Source organism: Musca autumnalis, unplaced genomic scaffold, assembly GCF_047663935.1.
Source record: "Musca autumnalis isolate F117 unplaced genomic scaffold, ASM4766393v1 scaffold_1, whole genome shotgun sequence".
NCBI classification, from domain to species: Eukaryota; Metazoa; Arthropoda; class Insecta; order Diptera; family Muscidae; genus Musca; species Musca autumnalis.
In genome coordinates, this window is record NW_027411644.1 from 262,050,658 (window position 1) to 262,073,334 (window position 22,677).

Sequence of the window (22,677 nt, forward strand, 5' to 3'; positions counted from 1 at the left end):
TTTGACCTAACCTTTGTTAACCCCTTTGCAAAAGAACGAAAAAAGCTTTTGCCACATATTATAAAATTTTTTATTTTTAAGAAGAAATTACAATTCTCCTGGCAGAAGATTTAGTCGACAAAAAGATCTCAAAACGTTAACAACTTTATAAGCCGAAAAACATAGAATTCCAAAATATACTAAACATATCAACGAACGCCAAAACTGAAATTCGTATTTTTAAACCATAATCATTAATATTCAAATATTTTAAACAAACCAATACCATGAACTTGACCATCTAGTCAAAAATATAACCAGCGGGCAAATTCGTGACAACAACAAAACAACTTTTACATAAACAACCCAAACTGATCAAAAGTCCATTGAACCCTGCGGACAAGCAGGCAAATACAAATTCATAATACACGAAGAACACGAAATAATCGGCAAAGTGAAAGAACCCAATAACCCCGTAGACAGCAATAACTAACAAAAAAATGAATTTTTGTAAAATTTTCTCGTTGGTATTGTTTGCTCTGTTCTTCAAATTGAATTTCTTGGTTAACGGAGAATTGATTACCACCGCCGCCACCAATGGCCAAGATGATCTACTTGAATTGCTTCACACTGAAAAAGTTTTAATTGATGGCCTAAGGCATTACATCGATGTACAAGAACAAAAACTTCATACCTTAAGAAGGTAAGTGCAAAAGATGGAGATTGAAATAACAAAGTCAAGAATAATAATATTATTTTTTAATTCTAGAAAAACTCAAGAAATCCAAAATATTTACGATGAAGTTGGTGACAATCGTGAAGGTTATCTAAATAATCCTATCAATGCGGTAACTATGTTGAAACGTATAACTTCGGATTGGAAAGGTTTGACTGATTATGCAGAGGAATATTTGCAGACAGAAGGTTAGTACTAGCGGAACATTAAATTTTGAAGAAGAAACCCATCTTTATGTTAAATTAACGGAAATGTATGTCATATGTCATCGTCGACTTAATTTGTGTTAATATGACTTTCTAGCGGGATCATTATTATTAATTACTGTAAGTAAAATAACAAGCACAATATAATAGTGTCAAATCCAATACGCTTAATTATTTTAACAAGGGCATGTCGCACTGAATAACAAGTTATCCTATGGCCACTAGAAGTTGAAAAATAAGCTGAAAAACATATGTTCCATTTTTAGAACACTTGAGATGGAATTTGATTTAAATTTCAACACACTTCATATTTTTTTTATTTCGCTCTCTTCTGGGTTTGATCGTGCAAACTTCCAATTTGTAGCTGAACACATTAAACACCCAGCAAAATTTATTTGAAGTTGTTCCTTGTGAAGTAGTGATTGAATAGCTTTTTTTGAAGCAGTCCACGCAGAGTCGTGAGAAATGCAGTCCGTTCTTCACATTTTGACAATGTCCGATTTAAATCCATTTCATAAAATTTTCACATTTTAAAAATTTCAAAATTTTGCAAAAAAAACTTAAAAAGACAAAGAACATAATTTGTTTTTTGTTAATTATAATAACTGCAATATGTTTGCATCCATAAAAAGTAATTTGTATACAAAAAATAATAAAAGTGATTTCGAACTACATCTTTGTTTGTAGCCAAAGAAGTAGTTGAATCAAATGTTGTTGTGATTTATTCACTACAAAGGACTAATGCAAAATGTGTGCTTAAGAAGTAAATTAGACAGTATCCTCACTGCACCATGCCCTTGTAAAAATCATGACTTCTTTCACATAAAAAGATGTAGTCCGGAATCACTTGCGCTCATGATTTAACTACTTCTTTGGCTACAAACATTTTGCTGGGCACTATGCCACGCTTACATGTGCACCACCAACCCTTCTTTCTTGTTTTTTTTTTTTTAACAAACACACACGTTTTGTGCCACCGTACTCATAACTTAGTGAGAAGTAATATAAGCGGTTATTTTTGTTTACATTACTTTGTAATAGGTTAAATTTCTTCGATATCGATTTTCACCGTTACCGTGCATGCTCGAGGATCGTATGTAAATTTTTACCGAAAGTACTTATTGTGGTCCTGTTTACAGCGATATGATGTTGTAATGTGAGCAAGTCCATGCATCCTGGTCCAAAAGCTCTAAAAAATCCGCAATGATCAAGTGCCTGATGGGAACGATAATCATTGACATAGACGGGTAATTGCGCATCATAATATTTATTTCACACTTAATTCAAGTACGAATATGGACTATATCGGTCCAAATCCTTTTGTAAAACATCCTACCCAAAACTTACAAATGTTTAAACTGTGCAGTTAGGGATATCTGGGATCATTTTTATACCCTCCACCATAATATGGAGGGTATAATTAATTTTTCATTCCGTTTGTAACACATCGAAATATCCAAGATCAGGGTAAAATTCTAAGTCGATATAACCATGTCCGTCTGTGCGTCCCTCTGTTGAAATCAAGATACAGCAAGCAATTTTTAAGATAGAGCTTTGTTATTATTTCTAGGATGTTTGGTATTGCAAATGGGTTATATCGGTCCACGTTTTGATATAGTTTGTGTGTATGGCCGGATCTTTTGAAATTCGAACTAGAATATGGTACCCTTTGTATTAAGCAAACGGGAAGAGGTTGAATTCAGAAATTTTGAAAAGGGGTCACTGAAGCAGAGTTAGAAAGATGTACCAAATAGTGTTTGGAAATTCGAACTACAAGTGTACGAAAAGTACTGGATCGTAGAATTGAGGTGGTTTTGGAAATACGTACATACTTATGTTTACGAAAAGTATTAAGTGGTACTAAGTTTGGTACAATTTGATATTGCAAGAACAGATACTGCTGGAGTCCTGAGATTTGGAATTAAGATTACTGTTATTATTATACCCTACACCACTATGTGGAAAAGGTATTATAAGTTTGTTTTGGGAAAAATTCATGTAACACCGCGAAATATCGGTCCTAGACCCCCAAAGTGGTATACCAATTTGTTTATCTCGACGAGATAAAGCGATTTTGAGATGTGTGTCCGCCCGTCCATTATAAATTGTAATCAAACTCCAGGTCGCAATTATGTACCGATTGTCACAAAATTTTGCATGGAGGTCGGGTTCAGACCAGAATAGACACCTATTGTTATTGGTGGTGATCGTGAAATATTTAGCGGGTGAAATGGACCAAAAACATATTTTTTATACGATTTTGTAGCTGCTCTGTAGGTCGCAATAATAGTTCGATCGCCTCGAAATTTTAAATAAGGTAAGAGTATATGACAAAGAAGAAGCTTGCAATTTGAGATAGTGATCAGATAATATTTAGAGGGTTAAATGGACCACAACTTTTGTGTGAAAATTATGAATTCTTTAATATACAGCTTATGTATGTATTCCTGGAATATACATTCCGCCCACCTATATAACATTTGAAAGGTCATTTCTTGACCTTTCCATTGATACCAATTATGTTGATTTAAAATATATTTTTGATATCACAATATATGGTAAATTTCAAATTTCCTTTACAATTCCATAGAAAAAATTAAAATTTTTTGGCGAGCACATCCGCCATTTTTGATACATGGGTTACGAAAACAATCGTGGTTTCAAATTTGTTCGCGTTCACAAAATTTGATGCTGCACTCAAAAGTTATGGGGGGTTTTACTCTCTTATAAAGAAAAAATATTTAAAAATTCCTATTGTGTTGTAATAAGAACATGTATATATGAATCGTTAACAGCATTTGATATCTATCCGTAGATGCTAAAATAGTTGCTAAATTTATTTTTATATTTGCGGAAAATCAATAAATATTGAAGAAATCTTGGATAGATTTTATTTATTCTAACTCAGAGTCCATAAAAATCTTTAAAAACATAATTTAAAAATACGTACAGAATCTAGACAACACGTAGAAAAATGTGAGACCAAAATTATAAAGATCGCGTTTATAACTTACATATTAGAGAAACAACAAAGAACGGAAACTTATTGTTGGAAGTTATTTCAAAAATATATTTTTTGTTAAATACGAAAAATTTGAAAAAAAATGTTGGGAGTTATTCTATTATTTCGCTAAATTTCCATACAAATCCTTAAGTATTTTGCTTAAACTTCCACAAGAAAAGTAATTAGTCATCGTGAAAGTATATTTGCTTTCTGTAATAAGCAATAGAAATAAGAAGTAGAGAGTAATATTGAAATTACAATAAAAAAAAACATAGACGTTAAAAACCGTATAATTCGGGAATCCGTTTAAATCAGTTGAGGTGCATGTGCTTTTCGTATACAGGGAGTCCATCTCTATCAATATGCACGGATTTTCCCTGTTTCATTCGCGGCCAAAGTGTGCCATCAGTTGCATCTTACTAATCAAAAAACCTTCAAGTGGGCAAAAATTACGCGATGTGCATATGATTATAAGGTGCATCCGATTTCAATGGCCGCCTATTAAAACACGTCAATATAAATTATTTTAGACAGATTCGTTAAGAACTGCGGATGTGCCACCACATTCTATTTTGGGATAAATAGGGATATTACATCCGAATCTTTGTAATTTGTGACACACCTTTTTGGCAAATATTATAATCGCGTATGAAGGATTATCTATATCCGCCGTTTTAGTGGATGGATTCGAACCCGGAAGAGCTTATTAGATCCGGCACGTAAAAAAACTAAAATCACGCGGGGTTCAGGGGTACCTGTGCGACAGTTGTACATTTTAAAGCCAAAAAATAGGTTTTTTCAGAAAATTTACGCACCAAATTTTCGCCTTTGGACTCCTATTACTAGGAAGCTGTACGGAGCACACTCATGAGATATACATCGAACGACGTGGGATCGCGAGTTCTACAATCCTATAACTAGTTTGGATTATTATCTAGTGGCACCCTCTAATTATAAGAAAAATTCGAAAAACACTGAAATCAAAACTTCAAAGTGTCAGCATCTATTTTAGGGGGATGCAGTGTATATATCGAATAGTCATACACTAGAACCATGTTGCCCAAGGGGTATTCTTTAGTTCTTTTTTGAGCACAGGTTTGAATTTTGCGTGGTTTGGCCAGAAATCAAGAAAGAACACAAAAACACTTGTTTACTTCAACACATTTGTCCCATTTTTTTATATTACCACCAACGCAGCTTCCACTAAAATTATTTGTTATGGTCCCCATTATGAGATCGTGGCTAAAACACTTCAATTAATATAAATATATTCTTTTTTTGTTTTTTTCAAAATAGTCTGGCTTAATCCCTTTGTTGTTGTTTTAATATTTTAAAACACCTATTTTATTAGTGGAAAAGATTTGGCATTGTTCATCAAGGGGTAAGACAGGGAATACTATAGTTTCGATCCACGCCACTGGATCTCATCAGTTCCCTTGTTTCTTGTTTGTGGATATTCTCCACCGAAGTTATTTTTCAATAACTTCTTCAACAAGAAACTTTTTATACCCAAACATCAATCGTCAGCTCGAAGTATAAAGGTAAGCAAAGAAAAAAGTTCAATGAGAAGTTTTTCCTTGGCAACATCATACAACTCCGACGAATGTGTCTGCGAAAACAATTCAAACCTCTTCCACTAGTATGTGTCGTCGAATTTCAACGAATGCACACACCAAAAATTTGGTTGGTCTGCTTTACAGCAAAAACAACACACGTCGTGCCAGTGTCTTCAATTAGAAGCATTGTGGGGTTTTTTTTATTATTTTTTTTATTGGGATAGCGTTTGCAATTTTGTTTTTAAATGGTTTTATTTAGCTCACCCCGTTTGGTGACAATACAATAATGTTTATTCATTATCATTATAAATTCAAGATGGTCGCCGCTACAAAATGGCGGATAACGTTGGTTTTATCAATCCCATCAATATGGGTATCAAATGAAAGGGCTCAACAAGCAGAATACAATATACAATAAAAAAATTTAAATCCTAGATGGCGGCCGCTACAAAATGGCGGATAACGTAGGTTTTATCAATCCCATCAATATGGGTATCAAATGAAAGGGCTCAACAAGCAGAATACAATATACTATAAAAAATTGAAATCCTAGATGGCGGCCGCTACAAAATGGCGGATAACGTAGGTTTTATCAATCCCATCAATATGGGTATCAAATGAAAGGGCTCAACAAGCAAAATGGCGGATAACTTAGGTTTTATCAATTCCATCAACATGGGTATCAAATGAAAGGTCTCTACAAGTAGAATACAATTTACTATGCAAAATTGAAATCTCAGATGGCCGCCGCTACCAAATGGCTGATAACAATTTTTTATCAATCCCACCAATATGGGTATCAAATAAAAGGGTTTGACAAGAATAATACAGTGCACTATACAACCTCAATATTTAAGATGGGCGCAGCCACTAAATGGCGTATAATTAAGATTTAAATTTAGAAATTGAATCTGTAATTTAGGTATCTGATTAATCCAGCCTGAATCCACCACCCAAGTCAAGATTTTTTATCGTGTTGAGGACTGTGTGGCGATAGGGTGGCTAAAAATGATACGTCGTTAGCGGTACGTCTTTAGCGGTACAGTTGGACTGCAATAAACTAACGGGCAAGAAACCTTGCAATAATGAAGCACTAAATTAATTAAACAGAATGTGAAATAAAAACTAGAAAATAAAAATAGGTAAAAAAACTTTTTAAGTTAAACGGTTTTATGTTAAACATACATTGCAATGTTTAAGATAAATGTACTAAAAACCAAAAAATAATAAAATAGATACAGTCGTGGGAATTATAAACATATGCATAGACTAGACTAAAATAAAACCGTGGGGCACGTCAATTGTCTACAATCGTTGATTAAAATGTTTGTTTTGTAATGTTACTCTATAATTAGGCAGATGTTCAACCGACAACGATGGACGTGTGATAAGTAGGGCTAGAATGAGGAAACAAGCTAGCAAGCTCGATTATAAGCGAGTTTTAGGGTTTCATAGTGGTGAGCGAGTAGTACTTTGTCGATTAAAGACAAACTACGAGCAGTGAAACGATTCCTCGCCAGCCAGCAGTGTGAATGTCCAACGATAAACTAGTTGAAACATCTCTTTTATTTACATGGAGTGTATAACTATTGGAATTTCCATGAGCAAGAAAATAGTAAGTAATTTCCTCACCGTCTACGGGCCAACTGCCTAACGACGAATTAAACGATTCTTCTATCGCACATTAAGTCGATAATTTGTAGACAATTGACGTGCCCCACGGTTTTATTTTAGTCTAGTCTATGCATATGTTTATAATTCCCACGACTGTATCTATTTTATTATTTTTTGGTTTTTAGTACATTTATCTTAAACATTGCAATGTATGTTTAACATAAAACCGTTTAACTTAAAAAGTTTTTTTACCTATTTTTATTTCAAAATAGTCTGGCTTAATCCCATTGTTGTTGTTTTAATATTTTAAAACAACTATTTTATTAGTGGAAAAGATTTGGCATTGTTCGCCAAGGGGTAAGGCAGGGAATACTATAGTGTCGATCCACCCCACTGGATCTCATCAGTTCCCTTGTTTCTTGTTTGTGGATATTCTCCACCGCAGTTATTTTTCAATAAAAAAAAACGCAACAATGCTTCTATATTCATATTTTTTAAAATATAGTAACGGTTCGCGACTTATTAAATGGTGAACCTCAACTTCAACGATTGTAAAACTTTTTTGAATATTACAATATATATACACAATTAACTATTTTCGAAATACCCTAAAAATCACAAAATCGTGTGTATTTCCAAGCATATGTATGGTACAAGTGCACTTTTTTTGGACTATAGATCTTCAATAAACTCACAATGTTCCATTTGAAAATTTGTATATAGTATTTGTAGTGTTCAATAAAATTGGAGCAGTGTCCGTCTGTCGAAAATTTCACGGTCAGATATGGATATTGCATTGTAATTGGCAATATTTACAGCGGCTTATATATTTATTTATATTAGGTGTATTCCAAAAAGGAATCTGATATTCTTAGAAAATTTATAGATGTACCAGAAGGGGCTACCAATGTCAATTTTCCAATTTTGGAACTTTTATTACAAATGTATAATGATATACATAATTGTTCCACAAACATCCCAGTAGGGACAAGGGAGGCTTCTGTCATATGAATGAGTGCAACCCGATTCATACTAGCTCAATGAGAAGGGATCTACTGTTTATCGCCGAGTCCGAACGACGTGTCCCAAGACACCACACGTGGAGAAGTTTGTGATTGCTGAACTACTCAGAAAATGTAACCATCATTACTGAGGGGTATTTTGCCACACAAATGTTCAACATTAACTGTCTGTTCGAGGATCCTTTGGACATTTTTACCAAAGGTTTTCCTATAGGCCCTGTTTATAGCGATATTATGTTTTTCGTAGGCTAGTGTGCTAAAAAGCTCTATCTATCGATATCGCCGCAAATTTTTGAGCTTTAATCCTATCCATACATTTGTCGGTTCATGCGAAAACCACCCTAAATACATAAGTTTTTTTTTTTTTGAAAAGTATTTCAATCCACAGAGGCTGAGGGTATACACTTCACCCCGGTTATTTACCTCTCTGCTTAACTACCTTTCCCGTTTAATCGCCTCATAATCTAAATCCCCAAAGGTTGTTCATATAAATGTGTTCAAACTGTCCTGTTACTTTTCTGTAAGTACCCCCAATTCGGATATTTACCTGTCAAATATTTTCCAAAAAACAACATTTATTAATACTTTTCTCGGTTTATTACCCGCAATGGTAAATTTCTGAAACAATCGATTTCGATGACTGCGTGAATTGTGATGAAGATGTCCAGTGTTATGTTATGGTGTTATGATCACAGATGAATAAATTTCCTATTGACTAAATAATATAAGTTACAGTATACTATTAGACTTGGTTTTATTTATTTGTTTATTTTTTTTTTGAATTATTGTTTTCTAATTGTTGTCATTTTTTGTAAGATTGAGATAAGATTTTTGTAACTACCCACATGAGGAAGATATACGAGATTTTCGTAACTGCCATCCCGCATAACTACCCCAATTTTTTGGAATTTTATGAAAGGTAGTTAACCGGGGTGTAGTGTATCTCTGTCGGCAAAGCCGACTGATACTTTTTTACTTGTTTTAGATTATGATCGAAAAATGTTGCTACCTAAAATTGTAAAAGAAAACTAATTATTCCATTTTAATTAAGATTTTTTTATGGTGGATGGTATAACATTTTTTCCAAGGACTTTTTTCATTGAATACTTTTTTTATTTTTAATATTTCTCTGAAGAATAATAAGCACTCAGATGTTTTTGCTACATCCATAGTTATTGCACAATACATTTTGCTTGTTTTGTTACCTTTGGTAAAAAAATAATCATTTCAATGACTCAAATATTTTTTTATGATACAATAGAAAAATAATGTTATATTTTATATTTCTTTTCAGACTTGACCAAAAACATAACTCAAAGTCACGAACTTACCTTTCCCACTGACGATGATTACGAATCTGCTTTGCTTGGCTTATTGCGTATTCAGGATATGTTCAAATTGGAACCACAACGTTTGTCTGTGGGTGAAGTAAATGGCATTAAAATGGGGTAAGTAGACTTTTTGGAAGTATTTACAATGCAAATTGCTTCTAAGAAATTGTAAATTGAAAATTAACACAAATGGCGGCAATAATGTTATTCATCAAATTTTACACACACCACCACAAACAACTACATCTAGCTCAGAAATGTCCTGGAGTGATTGCTTAGAACTTGGCCTTAAGTCAGGCAAGAATGGTTATCAATCCTATGCAAAATATTGGATGGAAACAGCTTTAGAAAAGATACCAATTGTTGGACACCAACAACAACAACAAAATTCAACTGAAGCTGAAATCTTGGGATCCGCTACAAAGAATCTGAATGAATTCAATGTTAAAGCTCGTTTGGAGGTTTTAAGAGCTCTATTGAATGTGGAATATAAAGCAGGTAAGTAATTGAATGGCCAGAGGTAGTTGAAATACAATTTTAGGGACTTTTGGTGAATAAAATAATAAAATTAATAAAATTAAATTTTGCAATTAAATTATTGTTGTATTTATTGCAACAATTGCTTTTAAAGACTTATTTATAATGTTTTTTTATTATGTTCTAATAGGCAATTTAGAAAAAGCTCTTCAAATCGCCGGTGAAATGTTACAATTCAACCCAAATCAGAAAAATGTGCTAAAAGCTGTGAAATTAATTAAAGCAGATATGGAAAACCAAAAGAAGAACTTGTTAAAGGAGAAGGCCACCAAAGAAGCAGATAAAAAGGTTTGTACAATAAATATTGGTTTCGTGGAAAAGGCTAATTTATATTGGTCAGCGGAACACTGAAACAAATTGGGAATAATTACATAGCAAATAATTAGTGTTTGAATTAGGAACAAGTTCAGTCAGTCCTTTCCAAAAAAAGTATTTTACGTTTGTAACAATGACCAAGATTTTCAACCATACAAAGTGTTTTTTTTTATTTTTGCCCCTTAAATATTGTTTTCCATTTTCAAATCTTCAATTTCCCTTTGTAATGCTTTGTTGCATTTTTTTTGTTCTCCAATTCCCCACTTCTACTACATTTTCCATTGCCACTACACAACACAGATTGCAATCAAGAAAACTGACGAAGAACTGATGATAGAGGAAATTTGCCGGGAGGCAACCAACACCCAACAGCAACAGCAAATCCATACTGTGCAATTGGAAACAACAACAACAGCCCACATTCCTCGATGCTCTCTGGTTACATACAATTCAAAATGGTTGTTGTTACAGCCACTAAAAGTGGAAATTTTAAATGTCGATCCATTCATTGTCATCTATCACCAGGCAGTGAGTGGCAAGCAATTGGAAGGATTAAAGGAGTTCCTCGTTGAAAAGGAGGAGGAGGGGGATTCCAGTAGATATGATGCTGCTGATGATGGCATGTTACAATTGACAAATATTGGTTTGAAAAAAATGCGTCAACTCAATGAAAAATTGCATTTTGTCATTGGTCATGAAAGTCGTGATGCGTCGAATGCACAAAATTGGCGTCTGGATTTGTACAATTTCGAGAATATTATGGAAGTAGAACAGACAGCAGTGCAAAAGGAAAGCAAAACGAAAAGATATGCTGGAGTAATGTTTCATGTAAATATTAAAGATTTCAATATATTTTGCTAGAATTTCATAAATAACATTTTTTTAGTTACAACAACCACAAATGGGTGGCTCCGTTACATTCCCTCAACTTCAATTGAGTGTTAATTTGCCCGAAGGATCGTTACTTTATTGGTCAACATTGAATGAGTTTGGCTCAGAGGACTATCGTTCAAAATACCATATTTGCCCCGTTATAAGTGGCACACAAATAAGTAAGTATTCTATTAAAAGTAAGAAGGTGAGAACTTTAAAAACATCTAATATCGAACATCAGGGGACATTGAAGCAGATTCTATTTTCTGTTACTTAATTGATTACACTGATCAACACGACTTTTGTTTCATTCGAAGTTTTTTGTGTTTCTAACTGGAATCGGCGGGTTATTTTCGAATCCGGTCGCGGTTTTTCTCCATCCGCTCTTGGTTTTGAGATAAGGATCAACATCGGTTTTTACGATTTTTACCTAGAATTTCGTTATTCTCAGATACAAACAAATATTTTTGTTGGTTTTTTGGCACGAATATTTTAAATTATAGTGAATATTTATCAAGTACATAATAAATAATTAAAAAAAGTTAAGTTACAGTGTTTTATTTATAAATACACTGAAAACTAGAAAATAACTGTTCGCTTAGCGTCAATTTGTATATTCTTTTTCATGATGGAATCTCTCAAATAACACGCTTGACATTTAATTTTGTCACCATTGTGAATTTAAATGCAAGCGTTTTATTTGAGAGATTCCATCAAGAAAAAGAATATATGTACATATTGAATCTAAGCGAAAAATTATTTTCTAGTTTTCAGTGCATTTATAAATAAAACACTGTAATTTAATTTTTGTTAACTATTTTTTATTTTTAACTTTTTAGTAAATAAATTTGTTTGCCTCTGAGAACCTTATAACCAAATTACAGCCAATTTAGGCCGAAAATGTAGATACAAGTTTAAAATGTCTAAAATCGGGTGGTCCGGTTTATAGGGGCTATACCACAATTTTTGGTGGGGAAGTTTCTGTACCATTGAGTACTCCAAATGCCAAGATACAGCCAATACGGCCTAAAAAGGAAGATAAAATCCTTAAAACAGTTGAAATCGGGTGGCACCGCTATATGGGGACTATACCAAAACCTGGACCTATGTCCACAATTGTTGTTGGAGATGTTTCTGTACTATTGGGAAATCCAAATGGCAAGTTACAATCAATTCGGCCTAAAAATGAAGATAAAATCATTAAAACACTTGAAATCGGGTGGTGCCGCTATATGGGGGGCTATACCAAAAGCTGGACCTATGTCCAGAATTTTTGTTGGAGAAGTTTCCGTACCATTGGGAACTCCAAATGCCTAGTTTCAGCCAATTCAGCCTAAAAATTAAGATAAAATCCTTAAAACACTTGAAGTCGGGTGGTACCGCTATATGGGGGCTATACCAAAACCTGAAACTATGCCCACAATTTTTGGTAGGGAAGTTTCTGTACCATTGGGAACCCCAAATGCCAAATTCATAATTTTGCGTTTTAATTATAGCCATTTTAGTCGGTAACTCAAAAAATGAGTTAGAGAATCTAAAAAATCTTAAATCTTCGCTATTAATCTCAACGCTTAAAGTATTTTAAATATATCTAGATAAAATATGATTGGAATACATTACACAGTTCCAAGCGACTTTTTCACCAATCGGAGGCCTAATGAACTAATACCTTTTAAGGGAACTAGACTACCCAACACTAGGTTTAAAATACTGTTGATTATCATATTCAGCCATCGATATTTGAAGGCTAGAAAAATCATTCGATAGATTCAATAGTTAATTCCATATTGACTGTATAACTGAGTCAACAGTGGCTAGCCAGAAAGACGTGATGTGGACCCAAAACTTTGAAAAACCTAATTTTTCTTATTTATACACCAACTGCTATTGCTAAGAACGAAAACGTCAATGAAATAAATAAGGATCTAATGTTCAAGAGAGGAAGAAATGTTGATGTCCGGATTATCGAGGTACGAAAAATATGAGATGTCCGGATTACCGAGTCTACAATGTAAAAAATTCTAGTGTCCGGATTACCGCGTTGTCCGAATTAACGAGTGTCCGGATTATCGAGATTATACTGTATATCTGAACCGATTTCAATATAGTTTGGCAAATTTATTTCTTGACCAAATTTCGTTACTTATTCCAAATTTGGCTGTATCTGTAACCGTTCGTTAGATATCAGCATGCAAAATGTACATTTTTGGAGGTACCTCCGATCCTGAGGCTATACCTTAAGATCGACGCGGAATTTAAAAAATTCTATAGCCTATTTAACTTTCAGGCGATATTGTTATATAACCTCAAATTTTCAGGAAGATCGGTTAAGGGGTTTTCGTGTCCATAAATTACAAACAAACAAACGTACAAACTTGTTTCTATTTTATATATCGTCACCTGAAATGCCCAAAGTCGTAACCCTCAACGTAACCCTTTGGGGGTTACGCCTTTGGGCATTTCAGGTGACGATATATAGAAGTAAAAGATGCAACGGACCTTGTAAAAATTGGGTATTTTGAGTACTTTAAGCTGTAGTTACGCCATCGGGGGAAGTAATATGATCTTCATATTGCATACCGGAAATAAAGGCTACTTTCCTGACCTGGCTGCATTCCGTCCAACAGGCACTTAAGTGCTAATGGGCAGGCGCATACATAGGTTGCGGATACTGGACTGTCCAGTAAATATCATAGATAGATTCGAATGGCATAGTGACTTAATCTGTTCATTTCGTCTGATATTTTCGAGAAATTGTATTTTTAAATAAATAAACCACATTATGTTGCTGTTGAAACAGCATCCGATACGTTTGTATGTTCGTTTTCCTGCTTAATCTGACCCTGGCTATATCTCCAAGTCTAGAAATGTGGCCCAACCACAAAGATACTAGGGTTTGTTGAATATGTTTGACAGGGCAGTTAAGAAGGTGCAGTTTGACGTGCGGGACAGTACCGAATGCGGGGCAGATGTTTTGCACGGTGTCATCAATCCTTGCCCTATAGGAATTGAGACGTTCTTAAGCTGCAGTAGATGGGGGATGTACTCCGAGGACCGCATTTATACGATAGCCGTTTATGGCAACTGCGTGAATGCTAATCAAACCTGCTTGATAGGCTGGCTGATCCGGTGTTCTCTATTGTATCGTTGGACATCTCTCTCTCTCTCTCTCTTTCTAGAACATGAAGATACCTCCTTATATGCTTGACTCTTGCGGTAACATCCAAGTGATACAAACAATAAAAAGTTGTTGTGGTTTTCAGTGCGACCAGTATTCGGATGCAACGTTGTCGCTGCAATCCTTACCACAGACCGAACTATTGCATTACATTTGGTGACGAAGGTTTCGACAAGGGACTTCAGGACTTTGTTTTTATACCCTCCCCTCATTGCGTTTGTAACTACTCGAAATAATAATTTTAGACACTATAAACTATACATATATATTCTTGATCAGCGTGCAACTCTATATCGATATAGCCTTGTCCGTCCGTCTGTCCGTCTGTGGAAATCACTCCAGTGTCCAAACGGGTTGATGTAGGTGGATGAAATTTTGGTAAAATCTATTGAATGTACGTAGGACTGTTGGTATTAAAAACGGTCTATGTAGGTCCACGCTTTCGTATAGCCCCCATAAAAAGTGACGCGTCGTCGTTTTAAGGAATTATTAAGATATGTGTCCCATTTGACCACCGAATTGGTTGTAATTGGTATTTTGTGTCTCCAGACGCTACGCCTTCATAAACATAGGTCCACGTTTTTGTATAACTCCCAAATAGTACGCGTCACTTTAAGATATTTTGAATGTATTAGTCCCATTTGTCCACAGAATCGGTTGTAACTTGGAATTTTGTGTTTCCAGAGGTTAAGAAACATAGGACCATATATCCCGATTTTCGATATTTTGAAGGTTTTAGCTATATTATCCTACCAAAATGGCTGAAATTTGGTATTTAGTACTCCTTTAGGATGCAAAACTTTCTTCCAGAAATTTATGGGTATCGGTTCACGTTTTGATGTACCCCCCATAGAACGGTACGTCCCAATTTTCGGTATTGTGAAGGTTTTAGTCTCATTATAACACCGAAATGACTGTCTTCGTTGAGGGTATAAAACTTTCCATCTGTAATTGGTCGGTATTGGTCAACGTCTTTATATAGCCCCCATAAAACGGTACGTCCCGATTTTCGGTATTTTGAAGGCTTTAGCCTCATTTTTTCACCGAAGTGACTATATAGGTATAGGTCCACGTTTTGATAGAACGGTACATCCCGATTTTGAAATTGGCTGAAATTTGGTATTTTGTCTTGGGCTAAAAAACTTTTCCCCAGAATATTACCGGTATCAGTCCACGTTTTGATGTACCCCCATAGAACGGTACATCCCAATTTTCGGTATTTTGAAGGTTTTCGCCTCATTATAACACCGAAACACCAAGCTGATAGTTGGTACTTAGTCTTCGTTCTGGGTATAAAGCTTTCCTCCTGATATTTGTTGGCATAGGTCCACGTCTTTATATAGCCCCCATAGAACGGTACTTCGCGATATTTGGTATTTTGAAGGCTGTGTGCTCAATATCACATCGAACGTTTAAACAGTATCCATAGAACGGTGTTCCCGATAAAGCTGGCAAAAAATTGATGGCACTATCGATAATATCGATTGTTATTTAAAAATTCAATATCGATAGATAGTTTTACCTATCGATATTATCGGAATAAAAACCCTTAACCTGAAATTCATTGAAATAAATAGAAATTCCGCTACTTTTCGGTTATGTGTGTGTGAGAAAGTAAGCCCGTAGTCACACGTACACATTTTTCGGTAAAGTAAAATGCATTTTTTTATAAAATAAAAGCAATTGTTTATTCTCCCTCACATTTCTGTGAACAACTTGTGCAAAATTTCAAGAAAATCATTGACATTTCCGCCATTTTCATTTCCAAATTAATGGTGATGACAACTTAACGATAATATCGATAGTAATCGATATTTTAAAACATTATATCGAAAATATCTAATGTTGGGAATATCGATGGTTTGCCAGCTCTAGTTCCCGATGTTCTTTACCTATCCAAATCCAGAATAGCCAGGTTTAGGTCTAGTCGGCATTGCCCAACTTTATGTATTTCGCCCAATTTGGAAAATTGTATCTATTGGTCCATTTTGGAAAGAACAAAAATGTCGCCCCATACGAGCTGTTTTGAAGGGAGTACTGTGCAACATTTTTAAGGTAGTCTTAGGCAAACAATTTGAACTGAAGATTTTTTTTTTGTCAGATCCAGCTTGAATTTTACGGGCCTATCTAAAAATGGTTAAATATAGACTTTTTAAAGCAATTCTCTTTTTAAATCTCTGAAACCTATGCGAATCTTCTTCTGACCTCTGAAGCAAATTTGTAGATAAGGGAAGGATAAAATATTTGGAGAAATAATGAATTCGAAAAACTACATTAACTGTCTCATGTTTTATAATATATCTGAAAATGAAATATATTCCTTGGAATGTTACACACAACTCTTCAGAACATGCCATTGTTGTAAGTATATTTTTTTAACGACAATTTAATAAATATGTCAGTAATGTGGTGAAATATGAAATGCAAGTATAAACTGTTCGTGTGAACTGTGTTTGACACAAGTGTTGCAAAACATATAATACAACATACCACCGAAATAACATGAAATAAGCATATTAAAATGTTCAGAAGAATTGCTGAGAAAATTATTTGGAAGATTTTTGCAACAAGTTACTTGGTTTAACTCCGAACACTTTAGCTGATACCGACCACAATTCCAAAATTTATGTAAAATATTCTATATTTTATCGATTCTGATGCCCGATTTGTCTTTTGTAGTTTGTTCATCAGATATGTTCTACTACTTTAGGGCTACAATATTGCTAAAGACAGCAAGGTCAAAAAATGTCGTTTTGGCCCGGTTTAGATGAAGTCATAAAATCCGAACTGGATCTGACAACACATAACTTAACTTGAGTTTTTATAGTCTCAATACTTTCAAAAAATGTATACTAGAAGTTGTTTGCATTTCCAGTGTTGCATAGTGTTATCAGTTGGGATATATGTATGTACTTTAGTGCTTTCATAACGCCGTTCTTACTTGTTATATCTCAGCTTTTCGTTTCCAAATTGGGATATTGTGTTTTTAACTTAAGTAGTTCACTTCTTGACTCCATCAAAGCCTTGACCTGCCAGTTTTGTGTGTACTGCCATGCGGCCCGTATTTCGTCGTCGTTTATTCTTATGCCATCGCCTGGCTAAAGCATTCGTTGTATCTCCTCTCGTTTACTATATTAATGTCGTTGTATTGCCGATACAGCTCGTGATCATTCGAAATTTCTCTCAAACACACTGCCTTATCTGCTGGCGCAAGTACCCTGTCTTCGGAACTACGGGTAGTATCAGTGATTAGTAAAGTTTTATTTTTGTTTGACGAGGGTGACACCCATTTTGGCTGCTGTACATATCTATTTTTCCAGACTCCAGCTTTTCCATTCTCTGAGGAAAAGACGTTTCTCACCTACCATTTTCTGCCGACATGCTTAAATCTCTCAAACTCATTCCACGCCTTACGGTGTAGACACTGGCCATATGTCTATACGCTCGTACAATGTGCACACATTTGGTCAGCTCGTCCTTATTTCCCGTGCGGGCATGATCGCAAATAAAACATTTGTTGAAAAATTCCATCGGGGTAAAACTAAAGACCAAATGTTTTAACCTTCGACAAACTATAAATCCACACACAAAACGTTCGAGTGATGTTTTGCGTCATTTCCATTAAAAGAATAAAAGACAAAGGGTAACTACGTTTGAATTTTTTTTTACCAGAAATGATGCAAAACCAGTAGGCCATTGTCCACCTGAGATGAAAGAGAAAGATAAATCCTTGGCCTTGCAAAGTTAAAGCCGGTCGGGATCGTTGGTATCATTCATCTTCCATGTCGCCCGTCAATTATTTTGAATATCATGATTAAAATTCTCTTTCGGATTTAACATGACACCTTAGGCATTTGTTCCACTGTTCGGTAATATTTTGTCACAATCGTTAACTATGTTCAAAGAAATACTCTTGCTTTGACTTTTTATTATACACGTATATTCCTTTTCTTCCATGTTTATACATTTTAACTAAACTATGGCAGTTAGAAATACATACCTAATGAGTAGACATCGGATTTTGCATATTTGCATATTTTTTATTAATAAAGATACGAAAATTCTGATTGGACCAAAATTCGTTTTGAAGAAAACTGAATGCAATGACAGGCTCATATTTTTTATTTTTTTGCATATGTGCATATTTTGCATATGCACAAAATATGCAAAAAATATGCAAAAAATATGCAAAATATGCAAAAAATATGCAGAATATGCAAAAAATATGCAAAATATGCAAGTAATTTTTTTGACAAAAATCATCAAATTAAATTTGGAAAGTCATCAAAAAGTGTTCTAAATTAAGTTTATTGCCGTTAAACGTCGATTTCTTAGCAGATTATCATGTTATTAATTATTATTCCGCCACAGCAATAAATCTGGACTAGAAGACTGAAAAAATTCTTATAACCCAGCCTTCTTATTACAACATAAGTTGCTTTCTAATACAAATTTGTCCAAAAACTCAATCAGAATTGTCAAAATGTACGTATTCAAATATGTTGATAGTTTCTGCTCGGCCAAAATTGTCTGACAGAATAACAAATGAGCTAGAAATTAAGACTAAGAAAATATTGAATATTACATAAATCTTTCATATTTTATTAAAAGCATATAAAAAATATATACGGTGCCATCATAAATATTTCCCTCTGAATTTTCCACACGGAAAATAATTTTAAAAAGTGAAATTCTTTTAAAATCAATATTTGTTAAAAATTGAAAACTACTAGATTCGCTTCATTATGGCGTATTCTAGTCGAATCGACAAAAATATTCCCTTTTTGGGCATAAATATGGAAATCAAAAATTGTAAATTGGGGAAAGGAAACAAATTCTGCACGGAATTTTTATTCATGATTGCAATGATAGCTATATTTTAATACCCTAAGGGTACTATGTCTTAGTGAATGAGTTTGCAAAATGCAAAATGAAACGAAATAGACCCACAGTTCCTTTTGATGATCTGCATAGATTCGCACTTATCCATCTGGCCATGTCTTTTTGAAAACAAAGCACATTTATAGACCAATTCGCATAAAAATTGGAGATTTTTAGGCCCTAGGGCGATCCCTATTTTGGTAAGAATCGATTCAGATTTGGATATTGCTCCCATATATACAGTACATTCGGATTAATAATCCATACACCACAGGTTTCGGCGGTGTCCGAATTATCAAATTGTTCGGATTGACGAATTGTAAGGAAAATAAATAATTTTATATGATTAAATCACTCGTGGAAGTTATATAATAATACTTTTTTAAATTGTAATTGCTAATAACGAACACTAAAATGATAGTGCTCTACGGGTACAAAATAGTGAGATTTTTCTACTCGACAATCCGGAAAAAGAATAAGAAAAAACCAATCAGATTGTGAAAGTAGCGCCATATTTCTAGCGTTTTTAAAGTTTACATCAGGATGTATGGGTACTTTACACGATATGTTTTTAACATATGGATTGTCACTTTTTAAATACAAAATGTATATGCAAAGTGAAAACCCATATGTAAAAAACATATCGTGTAAAGTACCCATAAGCAAACCTAGAGACAGATGTGGAATTTCATCGTTTTGTAAATTAATATTCCTTGAAATCTTTGCTTTTTAGGTGTATAGTGAATTTGGCAACTTTAATGACAATATTGCGGCGAATATTTTTCTTAATATATTTATTCATATCCTATACAACAAGACTAATGTGTCATGAAAGGTTTGTCCTTGTACTCGATAATTTTTACTAAATGTTGCTGAAACAATTTTTTACCAACTTCTCCATTAAACAACTGTCAAAATTCGAAGCATTGGTAATAATTAGTACAAATTATCGAGTACACGGACAGGTATAAATTAAACAATTGTGTATACAAAAGGGTTATGACTTTTCGACTGTGTTATCAAAATTGTTTTCCTGTAGCAGGAATGAATGAACTATATTTTTTTAGTATTCCAAATACTTTTCTAGCAGAAATATGTGAGTGGTTTTGCCATTTTAAAGACAATTCCAAGGTTTTTGACTTATTTTACCACTACCACTCTATTGTGTGGTTTTTCTAAGTGATGTCATTTTGCACTAATCATTGGGCGTTCTTCATTTTGCTTATTATTCATCGTGGATGGGTATAACAATAATGCATTACTTTTCGCCGAGGAGTGAACATTTTCCAATTCTGCATTAAGCGGTTGTTTATTGTACGCATCCAACCGCTTAATGCAGAATTGGAATATATCGATATTATAAAATTATGTATTTTTAGTGCATTAAACTAACACCATGTCATCAATATTAAAGCGGCAGTTAGAGGATTTTTCCAAAGAAGCTTTTTGACCACAAAGAACAAAAATTGCTAATTTATGTCTGTATATACTGAATAAAGGACTAAACACTATAAAATATATTCAAATCTAATATGTAGATATTCAAACCGTATACTTCTAATTATAGTTATATTCGAGAACCTGGAATCGTAAATGGTATTTTAGTACTTTTTCCCATTTTGCGCTAAAAAACGAACCCTTTTCCAAAAACTAGAAAAAATTGCGCTTTTATCTAAACAAAAATAGCGATGACTAACTCTAGCTCCTTTGTTTTTCTGCTAGACAATTTTGGCCGATTAGAAACTATCACCATATTTGGACACGTTGATTTTGACATTTCTGATTGAGTTTTTGAAATTGTTCCATTATCTGTCTACATTTGTAAAGGAAATTACAAATTATGTTGTAATAGGAATGCTGGGTTTTTTGACATTTTCTCACCTTGTGAAAACTGATTTAAGTCTTGTTAGTCTAGATTTATTGCTGTGGCGGAATATCTGGAGAGTCTCAATAACATAATAATCTGCAAAAAACTATGTTAAACGTCAAAAAACTTAATTTAGAATGCTTTTTTGATGATTTTCCAAATTTAATTGACGATTTTTGTCAAAAAAACACTTGCATATTTAGCATATTTTTTGCATATTTTGCATATTTTTTGCATATATTTTGCATATTTTTTGCATATATTTTGCATATTTTTTGCATATTTTTTGCATATTTTTGATATGACCCCAAATATCGAAAAATTGACCCTCAAAACGTCTAGATCCAAAATTTGAGTCCAATCGGATAAGAAATAAAAAACATGCTAAAATCCGATGTCTACTAATGAGGTAACACTTGGTGTTATTATATGTATTTTCCCCACGACAATATTCACGTCATCTTCACAAACAAAAAATGTAACTACAAAATACTCTTTTAACCATGTCCATCCTTATTTATTTAACAATTACTAATCCAAATGATGTTAACATTTTCTTTATTTACAGCTGCTACCAACTTTATAAGACAACTCTGAGGATGGGTGGAGGAGAGATGAAAAGTATCACAATTTCAACACCATTGATTAACTTCAAATATTAGATTATAGATATTTCTACATTTAAGACAACTTTGGATATAAGACGTTTTTAAATAATAAAAGAAAAACAAATATTGAAACCCAAACCCAGACGTTAAAAGCCACAATTATTTATGACACAAACTGTCCAAAGCAATTGTCAGTTTTATGTGACGTTAGCCATCAATTAGCGGCAACATTAAGTTGATAACGCTTAAAGCTACCATCTTTACAATATGCGTTGGTGTATAATTTTCAAAATGTCAAGGGGATAATAAACGCTGTCGAAAATTTATTTCAAAGTCAATAAATTTACATTTATTATATTATTATTACTATTAAGCTGACATTGTCCATTACTCTCCGCAACCAAAATGCTGTACAAACGATTTATGTATGTAAGTACATACATACGTACACATATAAGTATGTAAAGTTTAGTGTTTGAGAGATTAAAGTTCACGGTAAACAAGGATGTAATACATCTCAAAGGTGTTGTTGTGTACTTAATATCTACTTGGAAATAAAAGCCAAAGATCTTACAGAGACAGAAATACCTATCTAAACTCATTTAATGGATTCGTTAGGTACCCAGCAAAAAAGTCCTCCCAAAATCATGGGTTTCGTAAGGGATTTTTGGCTGCCGTAACTACTCTCAAACCCCCTTTCTTCCCCATTATTTTTACAAGGGCATGTCGCACTCAGTTTGTAGTTATTTTATGACCACTAGAATAACTAGTTATTCTGTGGCAACTAGAAGTTGAAAAGTAAGGTGAAAAAAATTCTATTTTTAGACAGTCATCACACATCTTACTTTTATTTTACTTTATTTTATTTCGCTGTCTGCCCGAATTGAACCCACGAACCCTCTGATTTCTAGCCAAAGACTAGTGTCTTTGCCACGCACACGAATATTAATGGTTGCTTAAGAACTTAAAT

General features: G+C 33.8%; 1 protein-coding gene across 1 annotated transcript; it reads left to right on the forward strand.

The window, feature by feature from the left end:
• Positions 1–479: 479 nt before the first annotated feature.
• On the forward strand, positions 480–21,711 carry LOC141391471 (prolyl 4-hydroxylase subunit alpha-1). Its single transcript, XM_073964351.1, has 8 exons — positions 480–682; positions 749–903; positions 9,412–9,565; positions 9,699–9,946; positions 10,116–10,273; positions 10,601–11,128; positions 11,187–11,352; positions 21,668–21,711. Exons 1-8 carry the CDS (start codon positions 480–482, stop codon positions 21,694–21,696), a joined length of 1,641 nt encoding a protein of 546 aa, XP_073820452.1. The 3' UTR covers positions 21,697–21,711.
• Positions 21,712–22,677: the final 966 nt, after the last annotated feature.